Here is a 20,866-nt window from a genome sequence, read left to right on the forward strand (position 1 = left end):
CTTATCAGCCAAATATGCACCTATAGTGTAAGGTATATTTATTATTTTTAAATTTATATTTTTTTATTGCATTAAGATTATCTCTGATAGAGCTCGTTTTTTTATCAAAATGTCACTTAATCAGTTATTAGTGTACAGTGATTTATTTGCATACTTGTAATATATTTCTCCCATGTTATTGGTATTGTCATTACAATATTACAGGTCATAAATTTTTTGTACTGATGTTGTTTTTTATGTAATTGTCTTTTTTTTTTTTTTTTTTATGTGTGCAGTTTGTTTTGCACTTGTTGTGTTTTTTTACATCTACTCCAGTGGTTCCAACCTGTGGGCCGTGAAGTTATTACAAGTGGGCTCACAAATCATTTGCAAAATAGTACAATTCTGGTGAAAAGATGTAATTATATAAAACAATTAAAATATAAATATTGTTTCAAAACGTTTTAAAATGAAATCATCTTTAAAAACATTTAAAATGTTTTTAAATATCAGAAAGTTGGGTTTTTTTCCTCATAATGAGACCTATCACTGGGACCAGCCAGTGACAGGAACTTATATGTTGTCACTGCTGGACCACTTTGTTTACTTGTTTGCTATCACAGTCTGATTGTGCGCTAAAAGATCACATCAATGGGTAAATCTGGAGAATTAAAATGGACAAACTGGAGTTGGACAAGGTTGGAACCTCTGGTCTTTTCCATGTTCCTAATGAGCCTGGAATTGAAGTGAAACCTGCTGTTTAATATAAACCTTGGTCCTGATTCAGAACTAGACCGGAACTATGTTCAACTGGCACCACTGGGATGTATCATACTATTCACTAATAAATCACAATGAAATGATGTGTATATTATGTGTAATTATGTGTATTATTTCTTCTTAAAAAAGATACTTTTCTTAATGTGGCTTTGTGTGTGTGCGTGTGTGTGTGTACCTGTTCTGCTGCTGGAGCGTTGTAGAAGAACTGAAGGAGTCCCTGTGCTCATCTGTTCAGCGCTCTGATAAAGAAAAACACCTCAGATTTACAACAGTAAAGACGCACACACAGTCCAGATGTTCACCTCAGCTCTATTCACTGACACTACTCACTGCACATCTCTGCCGCAGGCCTGAGTAGGAGCTGCTGTTCTCTGGAGATGTACCACTAGGGGGAGACACACACCAAGTTAATTCACCAGAGAAAACCAACAGCGTCCACACCCACCAGCTTTGTTTCATCTGAACTCAGCACAGACTGAAGAAAATGTGAGAAAGAGTGAAAAGAGCAGATGTCAGACTTCAGTGTCACATCTGTTTCTCTGCTGCTGTTCTGCGTTTCATCTGCTCTACTTACGCTGAGCTACTTCCTGTCTGTGGAGCCGTGGCCACATGACTTCCTGTTTTGGTCGATGACTTCAGCAAACTGCAAAATTTGAGTTTTGACATGGAGAGTGTAATTAGTCCTGAGACAGACAGGAGGGAGTGGCCTCTGACAGACTTGGTCCTCCACAAACTACAGCACACATGCAAACAGCTCATATTCACACTGTGCTGCAGTGACAGGAGGAAACACAGAGTCAAATCCATGCTGCTCCTGTCATGTGATGTCTGTGTCCATCCATTCATACACAAGCCTTTTTTTTTTAATATGGCATCAAACCCTGAACTGAAGCTTTTGATCATTTATTAATTAACAACATTAAAAATTATTAATGAGAGTGAGTGATTGTGAGCGTTAACCTGGCTTTCTCTCGCTGCTGCTGCTGCAGCCGCTCTCTCTCCTGCCAAATTAACAAGGTGCCTGGCCTCCTCCGCTCCTCCAGGGTGGGGCTGGAGGGGGATAGGGGAGACGAGGAGGCTGACGACGGGGGGCCCACGTCCACATGGAGGCTGGACCTGCAGAGGAGAGAGAGAACACAGACGGGGCAAATAAGACAAATGTGAATGAAATGTTTTTGAACCCAAACATCTCTAAAGATTTGGTTATTTTTTATAAACAGAGCCAGACTTCATTTTCTCACGGTTTAGAACCAAAGCCATCCTGAACCAAAAAATCCATTCTGCCCCCCCCCCCTTTTCTTGATTTCCCCCTGCTTCAGTTTTAACTTCAGCCTCTAGGCTCATAGTTCAGGACTAGGCTACCGAATCAAGCTGAACTAATTATGTTCCGGTTCTTTTCCATTCTAATTTGATTGTTTTTTAAGTGACACTCTGATAATGAGAACAACTTATCTACAAATACAAATTGGAAATATTTATCAAAAACACTAAGTGCATTCACCCGTCTGTCCTCTTTACATTTTGTTTAATAAAGTTTTTGTTCACCCTGTTTTTTTTGTTCACCCTTTATCAGATGACTTGGCATCAAGTCATCTGATAAAATGGCCCCTGCTGAAAGGATTTAAAGGTCCATCGAGTCCAAAGGTAGACGTCCATGTGCGTTTTTGATCATAAAGCAGGTCTAAATACTGTGCAAATATCAAAGCCTCAGTCCACAGAGAAATGCACACAGCCTGTATTCAGAAACTGAGCCTTAAAACCAGCCGTCAGGACTTGTGATTGTTGTGACTTGTGATGATGTGAAGCAGTCACTGCACTCAGCCACGCCCCCAACATGGCCCAACCAGACTTCCATCCATCCTTTTTTTTTTTTTACTTTATTAACACAACACCAAGTCATTCTATTGCTGAGCTCACAGTTACAAATGTTGAGGAAACACTGCACAGTCATTGGCTGTCAGGAAGTCAACATATCACTGCACAGTCTTCCCAAGGAGAGAAATATTACAGGCCAATAGCTAAAGTTTGAGCATTGCTATTTGCATTTACTGGTGAGTTTTAACAAGCTACAGTAGCAGGCTACAATCTGTCACCTGAGGTCATGCATCAAAACAGACAGCCAATCAGAAGAGAGGCTCAGTGATCGACACACCAGCCCTGTTCTTGTTAGAGCTCCAGAGAGAAGCCCGAGAGACGAGATGTAAAACTATACTGAAATGGTTTTTGTTTCTTAAAACCACAAACACAGTGGGGTCCAAAAGTCTGAAACAACTTTCCCATCCACATTGTTTATACATTATGCTGATATTATACCTATTCTGTTCACTAGCACACTCAGACATCTGTATAAAATCCAGCTCCTGGCCATTTATACACATGACCTACATGTATGTGAGTCCATTCAAATATACTATGGACCAAATTTGGTGAAAATTGTACAGCGGTCCAAGCACAACAAATAAGAAAGAGGTAAGCAAAGTTTTAGAATAGACATTAAAAAACCTGCCACATAAAAGTGAAACTGATCAGACTTTAAACTTCATTCTGAAGCCTGGTTTATATAAAAATGTCTTTATAGCAGTCTGCTTTCTGTTTTTACAAATTGTGTGCTGACTTTCCATTTTGAGTGTCTGTTTTCTATTTTTAGGCTCCCAGAGGAAATGTTGGAGGCCGAGATCTGGAACATCCGTTTGTTTGAGCTACAGAATGATTGAAGTGGTGTGTTTGCAGAGCAGATACAGCTACACTATGGTCCTCAGTCAGAGGGAACAGGCCGGTGGTCCAGTTACCAAATCGAAATCATGTACAGTATGTGAGGCTTAATGAGGGATTGGGCTCTGAATGAATATTAGTGCAGTTAATAAAACTGAAAGATTCTGAACAAAGCTGTTTGTTGCCGCAGAGGCTGAGAACAATGGACCTGCGTCACATATTAATATGTAGCCAACAGGACTTCTGGGACTCTCGGTCTGAAGAATGTGGTTATCTCGGTTGTGGAACAACAGAGCAGCACGATAACAGCTGCACAATCAGCTGAACAAGCTACAGGCTGAAAAATATGGGATTCTGTGGAAATTAAGATGGATGACACCTTCTTACACAAATCCACTGTTATCACTGTATTATAAGTAAAACATGGATGAGTCAGTGTGAACTTTTCACAATAAAAGCATCCACACGCATACAGCATGCAGAGCTTGAGGGGCAGTGAGGGAACAACACTGTAAGTAATGGGAAGAGTAGTGTATTGACTTTTCCCAGCTCTTCAAACACCCTGTGAAGTGACCTTGTAAAACAAGGAAGGAAAAGAGAGAGAAAAAGTGATAAATCCTGGTCTGTCTTTGTCTCTGAGTTTCTGAGTACACAGTATCCAACCAGGGAAACCAACAGGCTGCTGAATTAAAGTGGACGACTGTCACAGAAACAGGCTGAACAGAATCAGAGGTGATATGTAAATGGTTTTCAGATTTACTGGAACAACTTGGCACAAGTGATGTAAACAAATCAGACCTCGGCAGAGGTCAGTCCTCACATCCGATGCCAGTGGTGTTATGGAAAACAGTTTCCTTACAGCTGATTAACATGTTGGTAGTGAAGTTTTTCAATCACTGCTTTTCCTCATTAAAGGTCCATATTTTACTCTTCTTCTGTGTTGTATTTCAAGATATATTTGTGATTTTAAGAACCAAAAACCATCTCAGTGTAGTTTTACCTCTCCTCTCTCAGGCTTCTCTCTGGAGCTCTAGTAACAACAGATCAGTCAGCCAATCAGGAGAGAGAATCCGAACCTCTCTTCCTTGCTTTGTTGTGACATCACAAACTTCCAGAAGTCCTGACGGCTCAGTTTCTGAATACAGGCTGTGTGCATTTCTCTGTGGACTGAGGCTTTGATACTTTCACAGTATTAATATAGAACCTAGACCTGCTTTATAATCACAAACACATGGACATCTACCTTTAGACTGTATGGAGCTTTAAGTCAGTACCATTGTTTTGTGTAGTAGAGTTGCTCAGTCTAATGAGTTGTGCAGCAGTGATCTACTGTGACACTGTAACACCAAGCTACATCACAGCTGGGTGTGGCCACAATTACAACAGACCACACCCGACCACACACACAGTGTTGTGGGTGTGTGATGTCTAAAATCTAGTGCCGAGTTTGTAGAACCAACAAACTGATTTTTTTTCTTGTACAGTATTGCTGTTTTGTGTTATCACGTGTTGTAACCCAGTTTCCATGTGAAGGTTTTTTTTCAGTACAGTGTGTTTCACCTGTGCATTGTTGAGTCCTGGGTTTGAGACGGTGAAGATCTCCCCTTCTGATCCTGAAAATCAATGAGACAACAGTTACCTCCCTGTTCTAAGATGATGACACAGTTACTGATCAGCCTGTGGATGACTGGTACCAGAGGTGGTGCTGTGAGAGGAGGTGTTGGTGCATCCATCCTGATGTCCTCCTCTCCCTCTGTCACAATACTGTCAATGAAGTCCGAGCGCTCAGCCTCTCCATTCACTATGAACAGAGTGGAGAATGTGTAAACACATCTACAGCTTCAGAAATCCTTATTGACTGGGAAAATGGATGTGTCCTTGTTTACCTTTGTTCACTTCCAGAGGAGACAATTCCTCCTCTTCCTCCTCCTCCAGGTTCCTCTGGTCTCTGCTGACCTCAGCCAAGCGGAGGGAGCGCTCTGAGAAGTCGTCTGCTGACTGGAGGCACAGACAGAGACAGTGCTCACATCGCAGACACATCCCATTATAACAATTATAACCATGGGAGTGGTGGAGGTGGGGTGTAAATCCAACATCATTCAGGTCTCTGATTTCTTTTACTCCCACTCATGCTGGACGATCTCTGTCACTTCTGCACCAGTCTTTCATGTCCTGACCACACAGAGTTTTGGATCCCATTGTATTTTTGTATCACTGTATTTACCCTGAAAAATGCCCCTTACAGTGCACACAACACTGTCCTTAGGTATTGTGTAACGTGCTGCAGTATTTTGTACACAGTACTGTCTGTTGTTGAGGGCTGGACAGCATTTACATTTAGTACATTGGAATCGTGGCATTACAGTGATAATATATGAAATAACATGAATGAAATTATATCAATCCTGATCTAAAATTAAGCTGCATAGACTCTGTTGTGGTAATGAGTTCAGTGTGTGTGTGTGTGTGTGTGTGTGTGTGTGTGTTTGTGTGTGTGTTTTACCTCATTCCCAGACCATCTCTTGCTGCCGCTGTCCACACTGTTGAAGCCAGAGTCCAGTCCTCCAAACTGACCTGTGAACAGCTCCTGGTCTGACAGGCTGCAGAGAAACATTTAGGGCACACACACGTAAACACACAGCAATTTTGTTGGCAGACTGTTACACAGGGGGTCATTAGTCTGAAGTTCAGTAGCTTGTGTTCGTGGCTCTGTCAAATCTCTGTCCTTGGTTCTGTGTGTTTGATGAAAACAGTTCTTCAGGTCACCAACAGATTTTATAAATATTTGATAGACTCTGCTTCCTCTTCGTTAATATGACCTTTCACTGGGATCATTTATCAGCCACTCCCCTTCCTCCTCTTTTCATTTATACTCTCACCTCTCATTCACAGTATGAGACTATGAGATGTTAAAATACTATTTCCATAATTATCTGATCCTATAATTTTTAGCTGCAGTAGCTACCACTGTCAGTAAACAGTACTTATGGACTACCACCTTATTTCTATTGTACAACATGGTGTTTGTGTAAAATAAATCTTGTCATAAGATAATAAGAGCAGTAAGAATCTCCTCCTCCTCCTCCTCTTCCTCACCAGCTGTTGAACCCAGTGGGTCTCAGGTGTCTCTCCAGCTCATCCTGGCTCCTCTTGCAGGCCTCCATGTTCAGGTACTTGAAGATGTGGTATTTACCCTTGGAGCAGATCTGCGCAGGCGGCATTTGCAGCGGGTTGTTGTCCAGTGAGATGCTCTGGAGGTGGCGGAGGTGGCGGTAGCACAAGGGCACGTGGGAAATGCGGTTGCAGGAGACATCGAGGCGGACAAGAGGGAGCTCGGATATTTCTGCACAGGGCACAGGGAAGGGTACTTTTATTTCATTTGAACTTGTTGCATATCTGATTAAAATCAGTGATACTGTTGGTTAATTAAAGTTATTGTTGACTATCATCATCTTTTTAAAGCCTGTACACTATAATTCTTGGACGGGGTTGGGGGTGGGCGATATATCAAAGATATGGGATGTATCGCTGCTTGTTCCATGTGGGATGTAGTAAAAGACTATATCGTGAAGTACAAACTCATGTAATTAAATTAACTGCCGGCATGAAATTCACTTTGGTGTTTGGCTATGATTTGTATCTTTCTGCCAATTTTTTACTGATTTTGGACGCTTGTTAGCTCACTGCTACTCTTCCCCCACAGTGCTGTCTTCTGCCTCTGTTCACAAACTGTGTCACAACCAATCTCACTTTTTGCTTCGTTCATATGCAGTATTCATTTGGACAGAGCTGTTATTTATTTATGAGGTGATACATCTAAGAACTTTAATTTGAAAGTCCAGTTCACCCTCCTGTCTCCATGCCTGCAGGCAGGTCTCTCGTCCTGCAGACGGACTGTAACTCCACCATCTTGGACTGCAGCTGGTAACTGTGGTTCTTGTTCTGCTCTGGTGGAGAACTGCTACGTGTGTTGCTGGCCTAAACTCACCGAAGCTACAGAGCAGAACAAGTATCTAAATATAGAAACTTTTAATGATGCAATCTGTACGATTAATCTGAAAAATAGATCATATGCCAAATCATCTGATCACCAGCCTCTACTTTGAGCTCCGTTATTGTTCAAGGTCAAATTTAACTTGGTTGTGATTTCCCCCTTTCTGGAAATTTAAGATTGCTTCAGTAGAAACTGCTGATGAACAAACAGAAAACAAGAATGTTTTCATGCAGACAAATGCTGCAGGCATTAGAATCAATAATCAGATTTTATGCATCAAAGGGTTAGATCACTCATTTATGAAGAGCTTCAGAGCAGATTTCTAAATATCCAGATATATGTCATGTATCACGATACAGCTAAAAATATCACAATATAATTATAGGCCATACGCTGGACATCATAACTCCTTTCAGTGTTTACATTCCAATTGACACTTCATTTGTCTTCACTTTTCATACACATTTCACCATTACAGATAACTTTTGATTAAAAGCCCTTTCATTTCCTGGTAGTCTATTATTGTGAACAACCTGCAGGGAGTGTTACTGACAGTTGGCTAACAGAGAGAAGGAAACTGGAAATAATCAGCCAATTAAACTACTGTTCCTGTTAGAAGAGAAACTGAGAGCAGCAGAGCGGTGAGTGTGACTGACTCTGAGCTGTTGTAGCAGAGGTGATCCCTCCCACCTTAAAGCTTTTTTTTATCCAAGCCTCCAGTTTATTAATAGCTTCTACTTGAATGTTGGCTTTTATATGAAAACTGGCTGTATAGCAGTTTACATCATAACTGAGAGTTTGATCAAGTGTCAGGTCAGATAAGTCCAAATATTCCACATCACCTTTTATACTTTTCACTTGACCACATTATCCAGCTGGTTTTAATTTACTGATGCTAAATCCACTTAGTAAACACTTACATCACAAATATCACATCACTGGGTTAAGAACACCTCTCAGCTGACTAACACTGCACATGTACAGACATGTCGATCCACGTTCACAGTCCTCAAAAGTATAGAAATGAAACTGTCTGAATTAAGGAAAGCTGCTGAAACTGGCCCCTGTTCCAGTTTGACCCAATGCTACTGTCTCCTCCTGTTTAGAAGAAATGTTTTCATTTCCATTTGCTCCTATTGATTCAGAGAATGAGCCACTGATGGTGTAAGATCCATTAGCCAGAAGCAGTTCAATATTTCTACTTGTCAACAATCAGTATTTCACAATAATGATGAAATTACCATCCAGCCTGAAGAGCTTCTACGTCAGAACCCATTACACTGTTTATACAGAGCAATACTTTGATTAGGCTGTTACACATGGACTCTGGAGGTCAGAGATATCTGCTTCATCACGGCACAGATAAAGATTCACTGACTGAACAGATGAACTGGGAAGAATCACGTTTCATCAAAGAGCTGAGGTTTATCTGGGAGCAGGGAGACTACAGGAGCTGCTCGTTCAGTGATCAGGTGTGTCGGTACCTTCAGGCAAAGTGGTGAGCTGGTTCCTCCTCAGGTTTAAGTCCCTCAGACACTCCAGCTGGCCGAGCTCTGCAGGCAAACACTGCAGCTCATTACAGCTCACATCCTGACAGACAGAGAGAGAGAGAGAGAGAGAGAGCGCACCGTGAACCAGGACCAGGGATATACAGCAGAAGACCACTCACCTGTTCATCACATCATCTGGAGACTTTAACCTCAGACACAATGGAGTTCTGACTGTGACCCAAATGGACATACATAGACGGGACTGAAAGAAGGACTTTAGGACTTTTTCCCTCTATCAACAGAAATCGCCGTTTGCTGAGAGACACTGAGTTAGAGCACAGACAGATACTGTTGATGAGAGACAGCAGTGTGTGTCTGTGTCTGTGTGTGTGTGTGTGTGTGTGTGTGTTTTATCGTACCAGCTGTCGGAGGTGTGTGAGGGAGTATATGGAGGCGGGCAGTGAAGACAGCTTGTTGTTGCTGACGATGAGCACTCGCAGGAGGGGAAGCTGAAACACCGACGGGGGTAAACTGGACAGAAGATTACGACTGTGGAGAGAAACGCACACATGCGCACACGCACACACACAGACACACACACACACACACACACACTCTCACACACACACACACACACACACACACACACACACACACACACACACACTCTCACACACACACACTCTCACACACACACACACACACACACACACACAGAGTGAGGTCAGGATATCCACTTGAGTATTGTGCAACATTGCATTAAATTTCAAAGGTGCGTTCACTGATCACCACAGAATGTGCAGCTACACAGAGTCATAGTAAGTTTTTTGTTGTACAGTATATTTGCCTGGAGCCGACACTCGCCGCCTGTATTACGAGCCACCTGGAGGGTTTTTCTGGTATCCTAGCAACATTATAATTATAGTGTGGAGCAGAGAGGTGTGTCAGTGTGGTTCTGTTGGATGGGATTTATTTCCAGCATAAACAAACACTGGAGTTGTGCTTCAGAGGAACGCTGCACCTGCTCACTGTGAAACTGATACAAAGTGTTGACTTCCACCTTTGTGTTGTGTTACAGTACAACTTTTATGAAGTAATAACAATTTATTGTAATTTTGGATTTTTTCCAGATTAACCTCCCGGTTCAACACGTTCCTGGTTTCTCCTGTAATGCCAGCCACTCCTGGACCCTCATTGTCATAGTTAAAGTCATAAACATATGGTTAAGCTTATGGTACAGTCAGTTTATAGACACAAAGACATGTTAGGTTTAGGTAAATGTCACAGTTGAGTTAAAATAAGTACTTCCTTAAGGTTAGAGGACCTCTGTTGTCATGGTTACAATAATAAAGACACAGTATATGTCGTGGAACGGTTCTGGATAAAAGAAACAATTATGGCTGTGGGTTTCAAACAGGAAACAAACAGTTAGTCTCCTGTGTTAAAATCCCATCCGTCCACCATGACCTCCTCCTAACACACTCTTTACTCTGCATCACCTGACTTCCTCATTTGCTCCAGTCATCATTTCTACAGGTCAGCCCAGTATAAGTTGTAACTATGGGTTGTAGTAAGCAGCTTGCACACACTAATGTGATTCATGATACTTCTGTAACATACAAATGAATGTTTGCTTTATGAATCGAGCAGGAAAAGTTTGAGGGATCCTGGGTGAACATGTATCAACACTGAGATCAGATTTTCAGTAAACCAACCCTTACCTCATTAGATACCCTGCTGTTCATAACTGTTCTGCTATATCATTGGAAGCATAGTTAAGGTTTACCTGGTTTTGCTAACTAGACTCCAAAGATTACAACCAAGTGGTGAGCACTATGTGCCTGTCCTGTACTTATGTACTCATAAAATAGGGTGTACAGTGTTGAGTTACCTGAGGTTGAGGTAGGTGAGGGCCTGGAGGTTTCCCAGGCTGGAGGACAGTGAACGCATCCCATTGTGGTAAAGGCTCAGTGTCTCCAGAGAGATGAACTGACAGAGCTCCTCCGGCAGCTCACAGAGACGGTTCTTAGACAGATCTGGAAACACACAAGAGGACTGGACATTAGACAGAGACAACAGATGTCTTTCAATGAGGCTATCCGTCAATATTAGCAAACTGAGTGTTAGAAATATCTTGATGCATTTAAAAGAAAGAAATCATAGAAGAAATCTCTGTTTAAGGAGATCTTTGGTGCATCCTGGTGATCCAGTGGTCTAAGACACAAACCACATACAATAACTGCAAATTCCCTAGTCTGTACCCAACATTAAACCATTGTTCTTTCAGATCTCTCTCCCCTCATGTTTCCTGTCACTGTCAAATAACAGCAATGATGCTACGATGAATGAGAGCCAAACCAAGAAAAAAAACCAACTTGGGTCAAGCAGAATGCTACAATTCCCATGACACCATTTTCTGTTACAAGTCTGCTTGTGTGTTATGCAACCATTCAGTTATAATTTCATAGTCTCCAAGCCCAAGCTGAGATAATAACCCCGATGACATCAATCAAATTCATACTTTGGTTTGATGTTTTTTGTGCCCTCGGCCATACAACAGCATCCAAACTGCTTTCCAAAACCGCAGGTCTAAAACTGACAACCTGCTCTGAACCCACACTGCTGTGACAGAATCTTGGCAAGGTCAACTCTCATCCACTTCTGGCCGAACTGGGTGAGCATGTCCAAAAATAGCTGCTATTGGCTGCTTCCTGCTTTCTGTTCCACAGTTAGCTCCACAGTAAGTAGGCCATTCTCATCCACCTCCAAAGATACAGAAATACCAGTCAATTACAATCAGTGAGTAAAATTAACCTGGTCCTGATGGTCTGCTGTTTACCCTAACTTCAGCCCATTCATTTAATATATAATCTGATGAATACATCAGACAAAAATACATTTAAACCTGCAAATGATTCATCAGACATCAGAAACGTTTTCATTGTTAAATATGCCCCTACAATTTAGAGCTATTTTTACTCAGAAAACAATTTGGAAATAATTCGGTAAATGCAAAGTGCTTCCTAACAGAGCTGGAACAATTCATCAATTAAAAGAACATTTCTGATAACAGATTAATGTTCTTTCGTACAAAGTCAAACAATGTGAGAGTTTGCTGCTTTTCTATAACTTATATCAGGGGTCGGCAACCTTAAACACTCAAAGAGCCATTTGGACCCGTTTCCCACAGAAAAGAAAACACCGGGAGCCACAAAACCCTTTTGACATCTAAAATGAAGATAACACTGCATATATCGTTTTTTACCTTCATGCTATGTATAAAAAAACTATAGTGTGTTGCATTTATGAAATCAAGGAAATGCTTCAGAGAAAACAAAATTACCGGGGGTCGAAAAGCTCAATAAATCACATGCCGGCGGGTGTCACACATCGGCAGTTGTGACACATATTTTGAGCGACAAAAAATTAAACACGTTTTATTTTAATGTTACAAGATCACCATAATCTTCAAATTTAGAATTACATTTAAAATACTAACGAACTAAAATAAAATAAATTTAAATTAAATACTCATTATTTATTTTCCAAAGCCACAGGGAGCCGCAGCAGAGGGCCGCGGGTTGCCGACCCCTGACTTATGTCATTATAATGGAATATTTTTGGGTTTTGGACTGTTGGTCGTCTCTAAAATGTCACATTGGGTATTGTTCATTTTATTTACTGACGTTTTACACTGTATATGATTAACTGATGATCAATCAAGAAAACAACAGATTATCTAATTACAGCTATTTTCAATATTGATTAGTCTGCAGATATTATGTTTTAACCCTTGTCTCTTGGTCTGTTCGTTTTTCAGCAGGGTTACCCAAAAAGTACTGAACTGATTTGCACCAAACTTGGTGGAGGGATGGGTCCAGGGATGAACCCATTACATCTTGGTGCAGATCTGGTTAAAAGGGTGGGTCCAGAAATGATTTACATTGCGAGACATTTTTCAACATTTTCAATTTCTCAGGAAATAATGTTTCGATCTTGCAAAACTAAAAAAAACAAACAAAAAAAACATATTTATGGTGTTGTTGAGGTCTATGAGTTTGAACAATATAGTGCAGATCCAGACAATAATCTGGATTGTGCTAAAACCAAACCAGATCCAGACAATGATCTGGATCTGGTTCGGTTTTAGCACACTTTTTTCAATTAATCAATCGCTCGTTCCAATAAAATATCAGAAAACTAAGTCAAAAGACCTGTTAAAATTTCCCAAAGCCCGGGGTGGCTTGTTTTATTTGACCATCAGTCCAAAATCCAAAACTGTTCAGTTTACTATCAAAGAAAAGCAACAAAGAGATGCTGGAAGTATTTGGGATTTTTGCTTGCAATATGACGATAACTAATAAATATCAAAATAGCTGGTGATTAATTGACTAACTGATTAATCATTATAGCTCTAGATGAAAATAATAGTTAGCTGCAGATTTACATAGTTCTCTATATTTTGAAAGTCTTATCTGGACCTTAACTCCCCCTTCCTAATGACAGGTTATTACTGGCCATGCTCAGTATTGACCTTATCATCAGCATCACCTCTTCTTTTCATATCTAAACTCTACAGAGTGCGGGGCAAAAGATGTGTGAGCATGCAGACACAATGAAGCATCAATAGACTGTCCATAGAGCTGCAGTGATTCCAAACAGCATCATTAGCACCGAGCTTCGGCTGGCAGCAGGATGAGACACAGTCTGTCAATGGCAGACAGCCCAATGGCTGTTTATTGATTGCTGTTGAAGCAGCAGGGAGGAGGAGGAGGAGGCAGTTCCTCTCTTTGTTAGGGTTTCTATAGGGACGGTTATGTTGGAAGATTCAAGTGAAATATTTTGAAGAATAGAACTGTAAAAAGAATCAAGAACATGGTCCACTGAGTGCCATTCACTGATACGATAAACATGGCGCAGCTTCATTCTTTATTTATTGTGCTACTGAGTGTGCATTCATTTTTCCTCCATTACCACCAATGTTAGTGTCCTGGATCAGCAGGATGCTGGATTGGCTTGGGCCGCTATTCAATAATATCAAATACTGCAGAATTTCCCACGATGTGCAATATTTTTCCCAAAAATTGCAATATTTTGACTGGACTGTATTCACACATTAAATTTTCGCCCAAGCCTACTTGGGTAAAGTTGTCCTCATCAACCTTAAAGCCAAAATAACTAATCAAATAAAATCAAATAATCAGTCAACAAAAGCTTAATCAGCAACTGTTTTGACAATAATCACTGAACTCATTTTTTATAGCAAGAACAGCAGACATTCGTTGGTTCCAACAACTCACTGGTGACAATTTGCTGCTTTTCTTTGTCTTACATTAAGGTGAATATTTTTAGGTTTTAGACTGTTTGTTCAATGGAAAATAAATCTGAAGACATTTGAATACTGAATGAAAAGAAAAAAAAATCTGATGAATCAATAATGAAAATAATTTCCATAATTTTCCTTTTTAACAACCAAAATAGAAATTAAAAGACAGCAAAACCAAAGACACAGAAAATAAAGAGAAATCAGGTCTAACTGAGTAACAACAGGAAACACATTTTTCTGTGTGTGTTTCATTAACATTCTCATGGAGCACTTAACAAGGCCTTAGTAAACACTGCAGCGTGGTTCAATGTGTGTTGGAAGTGTGTGTGTGTATGTATTTTCTGTATATAATAAATGTGTGTGTCTACAATCTGTACAGCAGCACTAAAGCCTGATCTCTCCATCTTCACTGCCCCATAGCTGGAGGGGAGGTGTCTGAACAATGGGTGGGGGTAGAAACAGTACCCTGTGTGTGTGTGTGTGTGTGTGTGTGTGTGTGTGTGTGTGTGTGTGTGTGTGTGCGTGTGTGTCTGTCTTTATATCTCAATGGGGACTTAAACTCAACTGCAAACCAACCCAAGGGGTCTTGTGTCACTGTGGGGGGGTTGAGGCTGCTTTTGGAGGGTTAAGAGTTGGTTTTAGGGTTTTAGGGTTACAGTTAGGTTAAAATTAAGGGTTCAGGGTTTGGGTTTCTCCCCACTGTTGTGTGTTTCTGCTCAGATAAACTCGGCTGGTAGTGTAAAAGGCAGTTTCTGTGTGTGTGTGTGTGTGTGTTCTGGGGGAGGCAGAGGTTGTCTTGTCTGTGGGAGCCTCACTTTAAAAAGGAAGTGATGGTTTCCACTGCAAAAATAAAAGTTTTGTCTGTGTAACCTAACTAACTCTGAAAAATTAGCGCTAAAAAGGCTTTTCCACAGGTGATAGATACAATGGTTTTGCTTTTATCAGTGCAACAACTTGACTGGCTGGATATGTCTCCCGTTTGGCCTTGATGAAGCAGGAGATTGGTTTACTGAGGTAGGGGGCGGGACTGCCATCTTTGTTGTTATGGACTTTTCTGTTCAGGATTCTTTAAGCAGTTGGTCTCTCTGTTGTAATGTCTCATAACCCAAGCATTAATCTAGAGGTTGTCCATATATGGTCCTTTTAAGAACAAGAATATAAGAACACACACACACACACACACACCAGCAGCTAAAAGTCTCACACAGCCTTCCCTGCTCGCTTTTTTCCCAGGAGGCATCTCTGCCCAAACGTTCTGATAGCTGTTGTAACAAAGCCAGAATGACTCAACATGAGCATGATGGGAAAAGCATGTGCAGTGGAATGGCAGCAGAGCAGCAGTAGAATGTCCAGTCTCTGGCATGCTACGGTTCAACAGCAGGGCCCTGACTGCTCCGTGGTCCAGAGCCAGCTCCGTCAGCTCAGAGCTCCATGATGAGGAGGACGACCGCCAACATGTCATGATGACAAGTAGCAAACCTTCTGGTTACAGAGCTGACACACACATGACCTGCCCAGACTGTTTCCAGAATCCCGCTGAGACGGTTCACAGCTGGAATTATATCAGTGTCAAATGTGATGTTAGGGACCATTTGTGATTGGATCTGGTTTCTCTGTTCGGAGCAAACGGTGCTTTACCGCCAGCAATTAAAGGAGGTGATTGTAGCTGTTTCTGACCTCACCACAGATACACACTTCAAAGCCTGGTTTGATTTGTCATCAGCAGATTAACGGTGGTTGGAAGGTCTGTCATCCACGGCTGTGAGATAGGACAGATATGTGTGTTATCTGTGGACTTCTGAAACTGATTGAAATGACCTAATGGCTTTTTCTGGAGCTTTCAGTAAGTGATAGTGATGAGGGCCTTGGCATGTAGCTAAAAGTCCTGGTAAAATTTTGTAAGTGGGTCTTGAGTGAAGACTTCTTTATGTATTGGTGCTAGAGATGCAAAATTAGCCAACTTGCATCATCAACTATCTGTCACACTCATGATCAATCACAGATTAATCATTAAAATAATCAATAAATCAATTAAAGAAAACAACATGATATTCCTCTGGGAGTGCAGGTAATCAGAGGGTTATGATCAGGTAAGTCACCGTCCAACACCACCGGCTACATTCAGGAGAAACAGTGACAGAGAAATGGCCACAAACAAGCTTAGATAATACAGAGGTGTAGAGGTCACTGTGAATCAACTGACAGAAATAAAACTTAAACTGACATATCTATTTGACTCTATTTGACCACTACTGTAGCCTCTGTGTTGTAGAGTCTGACCTTCATCTCACTGCTTTGCTTCCTGTACCTTGAACCTTGAGATGTGACAAACAGAACTAGAACTGCTGTTAAGTGGCACCATCATCATCATCATCATCATCATCTTATACCTCAAACATAAAATAAAAAGTTCTGTAGGTATTTGCCAAATGAAGTCAGTGTGATTCATCTTGTGGGAGCTGTGCTGCCTGACAACAGGATAGAGTACAGAGCAGGTCAGATCCACCCCACACTCCTCCTCAGCTCCACCTTCTCCTCCAAATATGGTTTCTTGGCAATGCACAAATTACAAACTGGAGGCTTCAAAACAGCAGTTCACAAACCAGTGGGTGACGTCACGGTGGGTTGACACAATATCATACACCTCTATATTTGGGCTGGTCTGTATTGAGATATCTCCTTTTCGATGACGCCTAGAACAGAACGGCTGTTAACTTTAGATAAAAAGGCAAAGTCATCAACATGACGTCAAGAATTTCACAAAAAATAACTGAGCACGTCAATAAGTTGCACTTACACTGCAGGGCCGTGCAGCGTCCTATCTGAGAGGATCAATCCATTAATCCATACTAACCACTTTAGGATCTCTGCTGACCTGGACTGACCCCTGTTAGGATACCATGGTGACCATGCAGATTTCATGACAGGTTTAAGAACAGCCTAGCCTAGAGAAAGGAGCTTGACTGAAAAGAGTCGGTCCAAAGTAGATGCACGCAAGCTCCAGAGAGCTGCAGGGACCTGTGTCTGACCTCACCTGCCTCTGTCCTGTACCAAACTTTACTTTCTGCTAACGTCTTCTTGGCTGCCAGGTGAAAGTTTTCCCTGCTTATCAGAGCTGACTGCACTAACCCAGACAAGTCTCAGTGTTCGCTGGCTGGATCTACACTTTGACAGCTAATGGAAAACACCTGCTATGAAATCACTGATTGCAGTGTAGCCAGAAGTGCAACAGGCTTGAACAGTTTGAAGCCACGCAGCAGAACAGCAGCAGCACATGTATGACCGATCTGCAACCAATCTGCAACTGCTTTGTGTGACACGCAAAAGACATTATAGTCAAATTAATGGTGAAACCTAAGTGTGACTGCAAAGGAGGTCGCAGTCAAGGACATGAGTGTTGATGGTAAAAGTCAATGTAAGTAAATGTTCCATTTACACTTAAGAGATCTGCCTCTTTTAAATATTGCTGAATGGAAAAAAAATCCGTTATCACCATTAACTGAGGACATAACTGTTTGAAACAGTAGTTTGAAAAAACAGTCCTGGCTCTAAGTAGCTTTTTCCAGAGCTCTCAATCATATCACATGGTTCTCAACAGCCAAGTTTGTTCAGTAGTCCTGGAGATGGATCGATGGACTACAACTGCTGTGGATGATATAATAACAGCAGGTATGAGGGTTGCATGTCAGTTCATCCGTCTCTAAGACAACTTTGAGGACCCCATCTGCTGATGAAGACCATGTGACTGTGACTCCCTTTAAGACTGAAACATGTAGTATATGATTTTCAATAAAAGTCAAAGGTTTAAGCTCTCACATGGTTGTTATTTCATGTTTCTATCTGCTGCAGAGGCAGAGTAATAAAGATTTTAGCTAAGGTCAAGTTGTTGAGAAACCCCTCAGGTTTTAGGAGGCTGTTCTCAAACAGTGCTGATTTTTAGACGTAGACTCAGGTCTGAATGGGTTAAGACAGGACTGTTTTGTCAAAATGAAACGTCAGAGGGGCAGAGGTGTACAGTGTGGACCTGTGAGGTAGGATCACAGATCCTAAAACAGTGTCGGAGGATTTTAAAGGATCAACAGAAAGAGAAGGATTGGCCCGTCAGAGCAGAATACTGTGTCTAATTACAGGCCAGGCTTGTATACAGCAGGATCTGCTTCAGACACATCACTGCTGACCCATTGACCTGTAGCACTTACACTGCTAAAGAAGGCTCTTGTAAAGCCCAGAGTCTCTTAACACGAGGAAAGTTCAATCAGTACATCAAAACAGGCACACTCACTATAAAGACACAAAAACGCAACAACAGTCTCATGTTTCAGATCATGACAAGGCCTCACAGAGGCCAACACACTGACATAACCTGACAGGTCTTTACTCTGCTCTTCCAAAGTCTCACTTCATTTCACAACAGATTACACAACAGCTTTGTGGATTATTTGTGCACAGTTCTTCTACACATCATGTAGACTGGAGGTCCAGCACTTACTTCACTCTCTAAATGTTTCCAACCAGAACAAGAAATCTTATTTTTCAGGTGTTCAAAAGAGACTCGAGACTTCACTACAGGTCAGCGGAATGTAGACCCCTGCACAGTGACTGCTGTGTACTGTCAGTCAGTTAACACACTAATCTGATTACCTTTGAAGTCAAAAGCCTGCTCCTCTGAACTCACTTCCTCTCTTCATGTCACGCTGTGTGAGCAGTCAAATCTATGTTGCTGTTGTGTAAGTCAGGTGTGGTTTGTCACTGGGTGTGGTCTGGTGCAACAACTGCTCACCAGCACCACAAAGTCAAATGGGAGCTGCAAACTGCATCCAGGACACAAGTCTGTGCTGGTCAACACTCGCTAATAATCAGACTCTGTGCCTAGATGTAGTGTTATCCCACCGGTCACCTTTGTTGCCGTCAACATGTTTATTCATTCTGTAACCACACTGAATACAGCTGAGTGATTGCAAAAAGCATATATCAACAGTAGACACCTTAAAGACTGTCTCTGTGCTGAAACATCTCTAACCTTTGCAGCCATTCTCTTCTCATAAACGGCTCTGGTCATGTGACAATTTACACTACACATGTGTCAGTGAGACCCTTTATTATTTCAGTATTTACTAGAAATATATTGATAGAAACTTCAGTAACATTTTAGAGCCTTAGACCTGAAAGTATTTTTTACAATCACTATTGTGTCCTGATTAACTGATAAAGGCCCAATTTTAATTTATATAATATATGAATATTCATATTATTCATCCCAAAATAAATGTATGTGCCAGAGCTGCACTGCACACATAGTAAAAATAATTAAATACATGGCAGCAGATCTGCAGTGTTGATTAAATATGTGGGAACAGCTGTAGCTTTCTAAATTTGACACACCTTATTTTTCATGATCTACTTGATCCAAACACAGATGTTCCTGACCCAAATCTGATAATCTGATAATCTGATAATCTTAAATTATAGGTATGATCCAAATGAAAGTTAAACTGGGACTTCTGACACTGACTCCTAGGATCAGATGGAGTTTCTTTCCTTACAGATGATCTTTGGCCGAGTACAGAACCACAAACACAGTGTAATTTTAGCCTGTGTGATCAAGTTAATTATTAATTAACACCTGATATGATCTGCGGCCATAGAAGAAGAAGTGGTCGTCAGGTAAAAATGTGAAGCTTCTATCTGAATGTTTTCACACTCAGCTCTGCTGGTTAAAAATGCCTGAAATGGATCAAACAACATGTTTGTTGGATTGTCGGACAGTCACTGTAACCCTCCACCCCCACACCTTTCTAGCACGGGAGGCTGCGTATGAAAAGTTTTGTAACTTTCCTGAAAAGTGAAACAACCACAGACAGAAACTTTTTGTATGTATCTACACGAGTGCAACAGTGTGAGTTTAGTCTGAAGGATGATCGTGTCTTGTCACCTCACTATAACGGCAGAACAAAACATTGTACAAACTAACACCAAACGTCTTCTACACGTGGTCACACAGAGTGTGTGAGGTCAAATTTCATGTGGTCACATTTGTGCGAGTACATGATGGTCATCAGACTGTTTTGCTGCCCCCCTGGCTGAGTGCTGCCACACAGGTTCTTGTTCTAACAGCGGTACCAAGGATGAGATGCTCGACAGCTGTTTTCTTACAGTGCGTTCACATTTTAACCAACAGATGTAGCTGATGAGCTTCCTAACCGTTTTATCCCCGCTCCAACTGAGCCCCCAAACTCCCCGATGCGTTGGTCCAGTGGGGGGGTCAATTAAACAAAAAAACTGAAACAATTTAGCGGTCCGCTTAAAAAAAAAACACAGGTTTAATCAACTCAATCTAAAAATAGTGACATTTGTAAGACTTAGTGTCTACTGCTGGGCTGCTGCACTGAATTGCAAGAGATTTTATTTCTGTTATTTTATCTCCTGTGTCTTCCTGTAACTTGTCAGGTTTACCCAAGAAATACCTTCAGAAGTGTGAGGATATCAGGTGACGAGGACGTCGGATATCTAGAGTCTGTATTTTTCCATGAACAGCGAAGTACAAAAAGGGTAAAAAACAGTAAATGATTTATGTGACGTTTATGA

The 20,866-nt window shown here is 41.3% G+C and overlaps 1 protein-coding gene across 2 annotated transcripts in view; it reads right to left on the minus strand.

The window, feature by feature from the left end:
* lrch4 (leucine-rich repeats and calponin homology (CH) domain containing 4) overlaps positions 1-20,866 on the minus strand; it is a 51,107-nt gene that overhangs the window by 14,640 nt on the left and 15,601 nt on the right. For both annotated transcript variants that reach the window (XM_071478244.1, XM_071478243.1), the window contains exons 2-13: positions 10,847-10,991; positions 9,375-9,504; positions 8,950-9,055; positions 6,568-6,814; positions 5,975-6,071; positions 5,358-5,469; positions 5,166-5,272; positions 5,032-5,084; positions 1,720-1,875; positions 1,334-1,402; positions 1,090-1,144; positions 935-998 (exon numbers count right to left, since the gene is read on the minus strand). In XM_071478244.1, coding sequence (XP_071334345.1) covers positions 935-998; positions 1,090-1,144; positions 1,334-1,402; positions 1,720-1,875; positions 5,032-5,084; positions 5,166-5,272; positions 5,358-5,469; positions 5,975-6,071; positions 6,568-6,814; positions 8,950-9,055; positions 9,375-9,504; positions 10,847-10,991 — 1,341 coding nt within the window. The remainder of the gene's footprint in view (positions 1-934; positions 999-1,089; positions 1,145-1,333; positions 1,403-1,719; positions 1,876-5,031; positions 5,085-5,165; positions 5,273-5,357; positions 5,470-5,974; positions 6,072-6,567; positions 6,815-8,949; positions 9,056-9,374; positions 9,505-10,846; positions 10,992-20,866) is intronic.

Source organism: Trachinotus anak, unplaced genomic scaffold, assembly GCF_046630095.1.
Source record: "Trachinotus anak isolate AG129_WGS33_773 ecotype Australia unplaced genomic scaffold, CSIRO_AGI_Tana_v1 ptg000005l, whole genome shotgun sequence".
NCBI classification, from domain to species: Eukaryota; Metazoa; Chordata; class Actinopteri; order Carangiformes; family Carangidae; genus Trachinotus; species Trachinotus anak.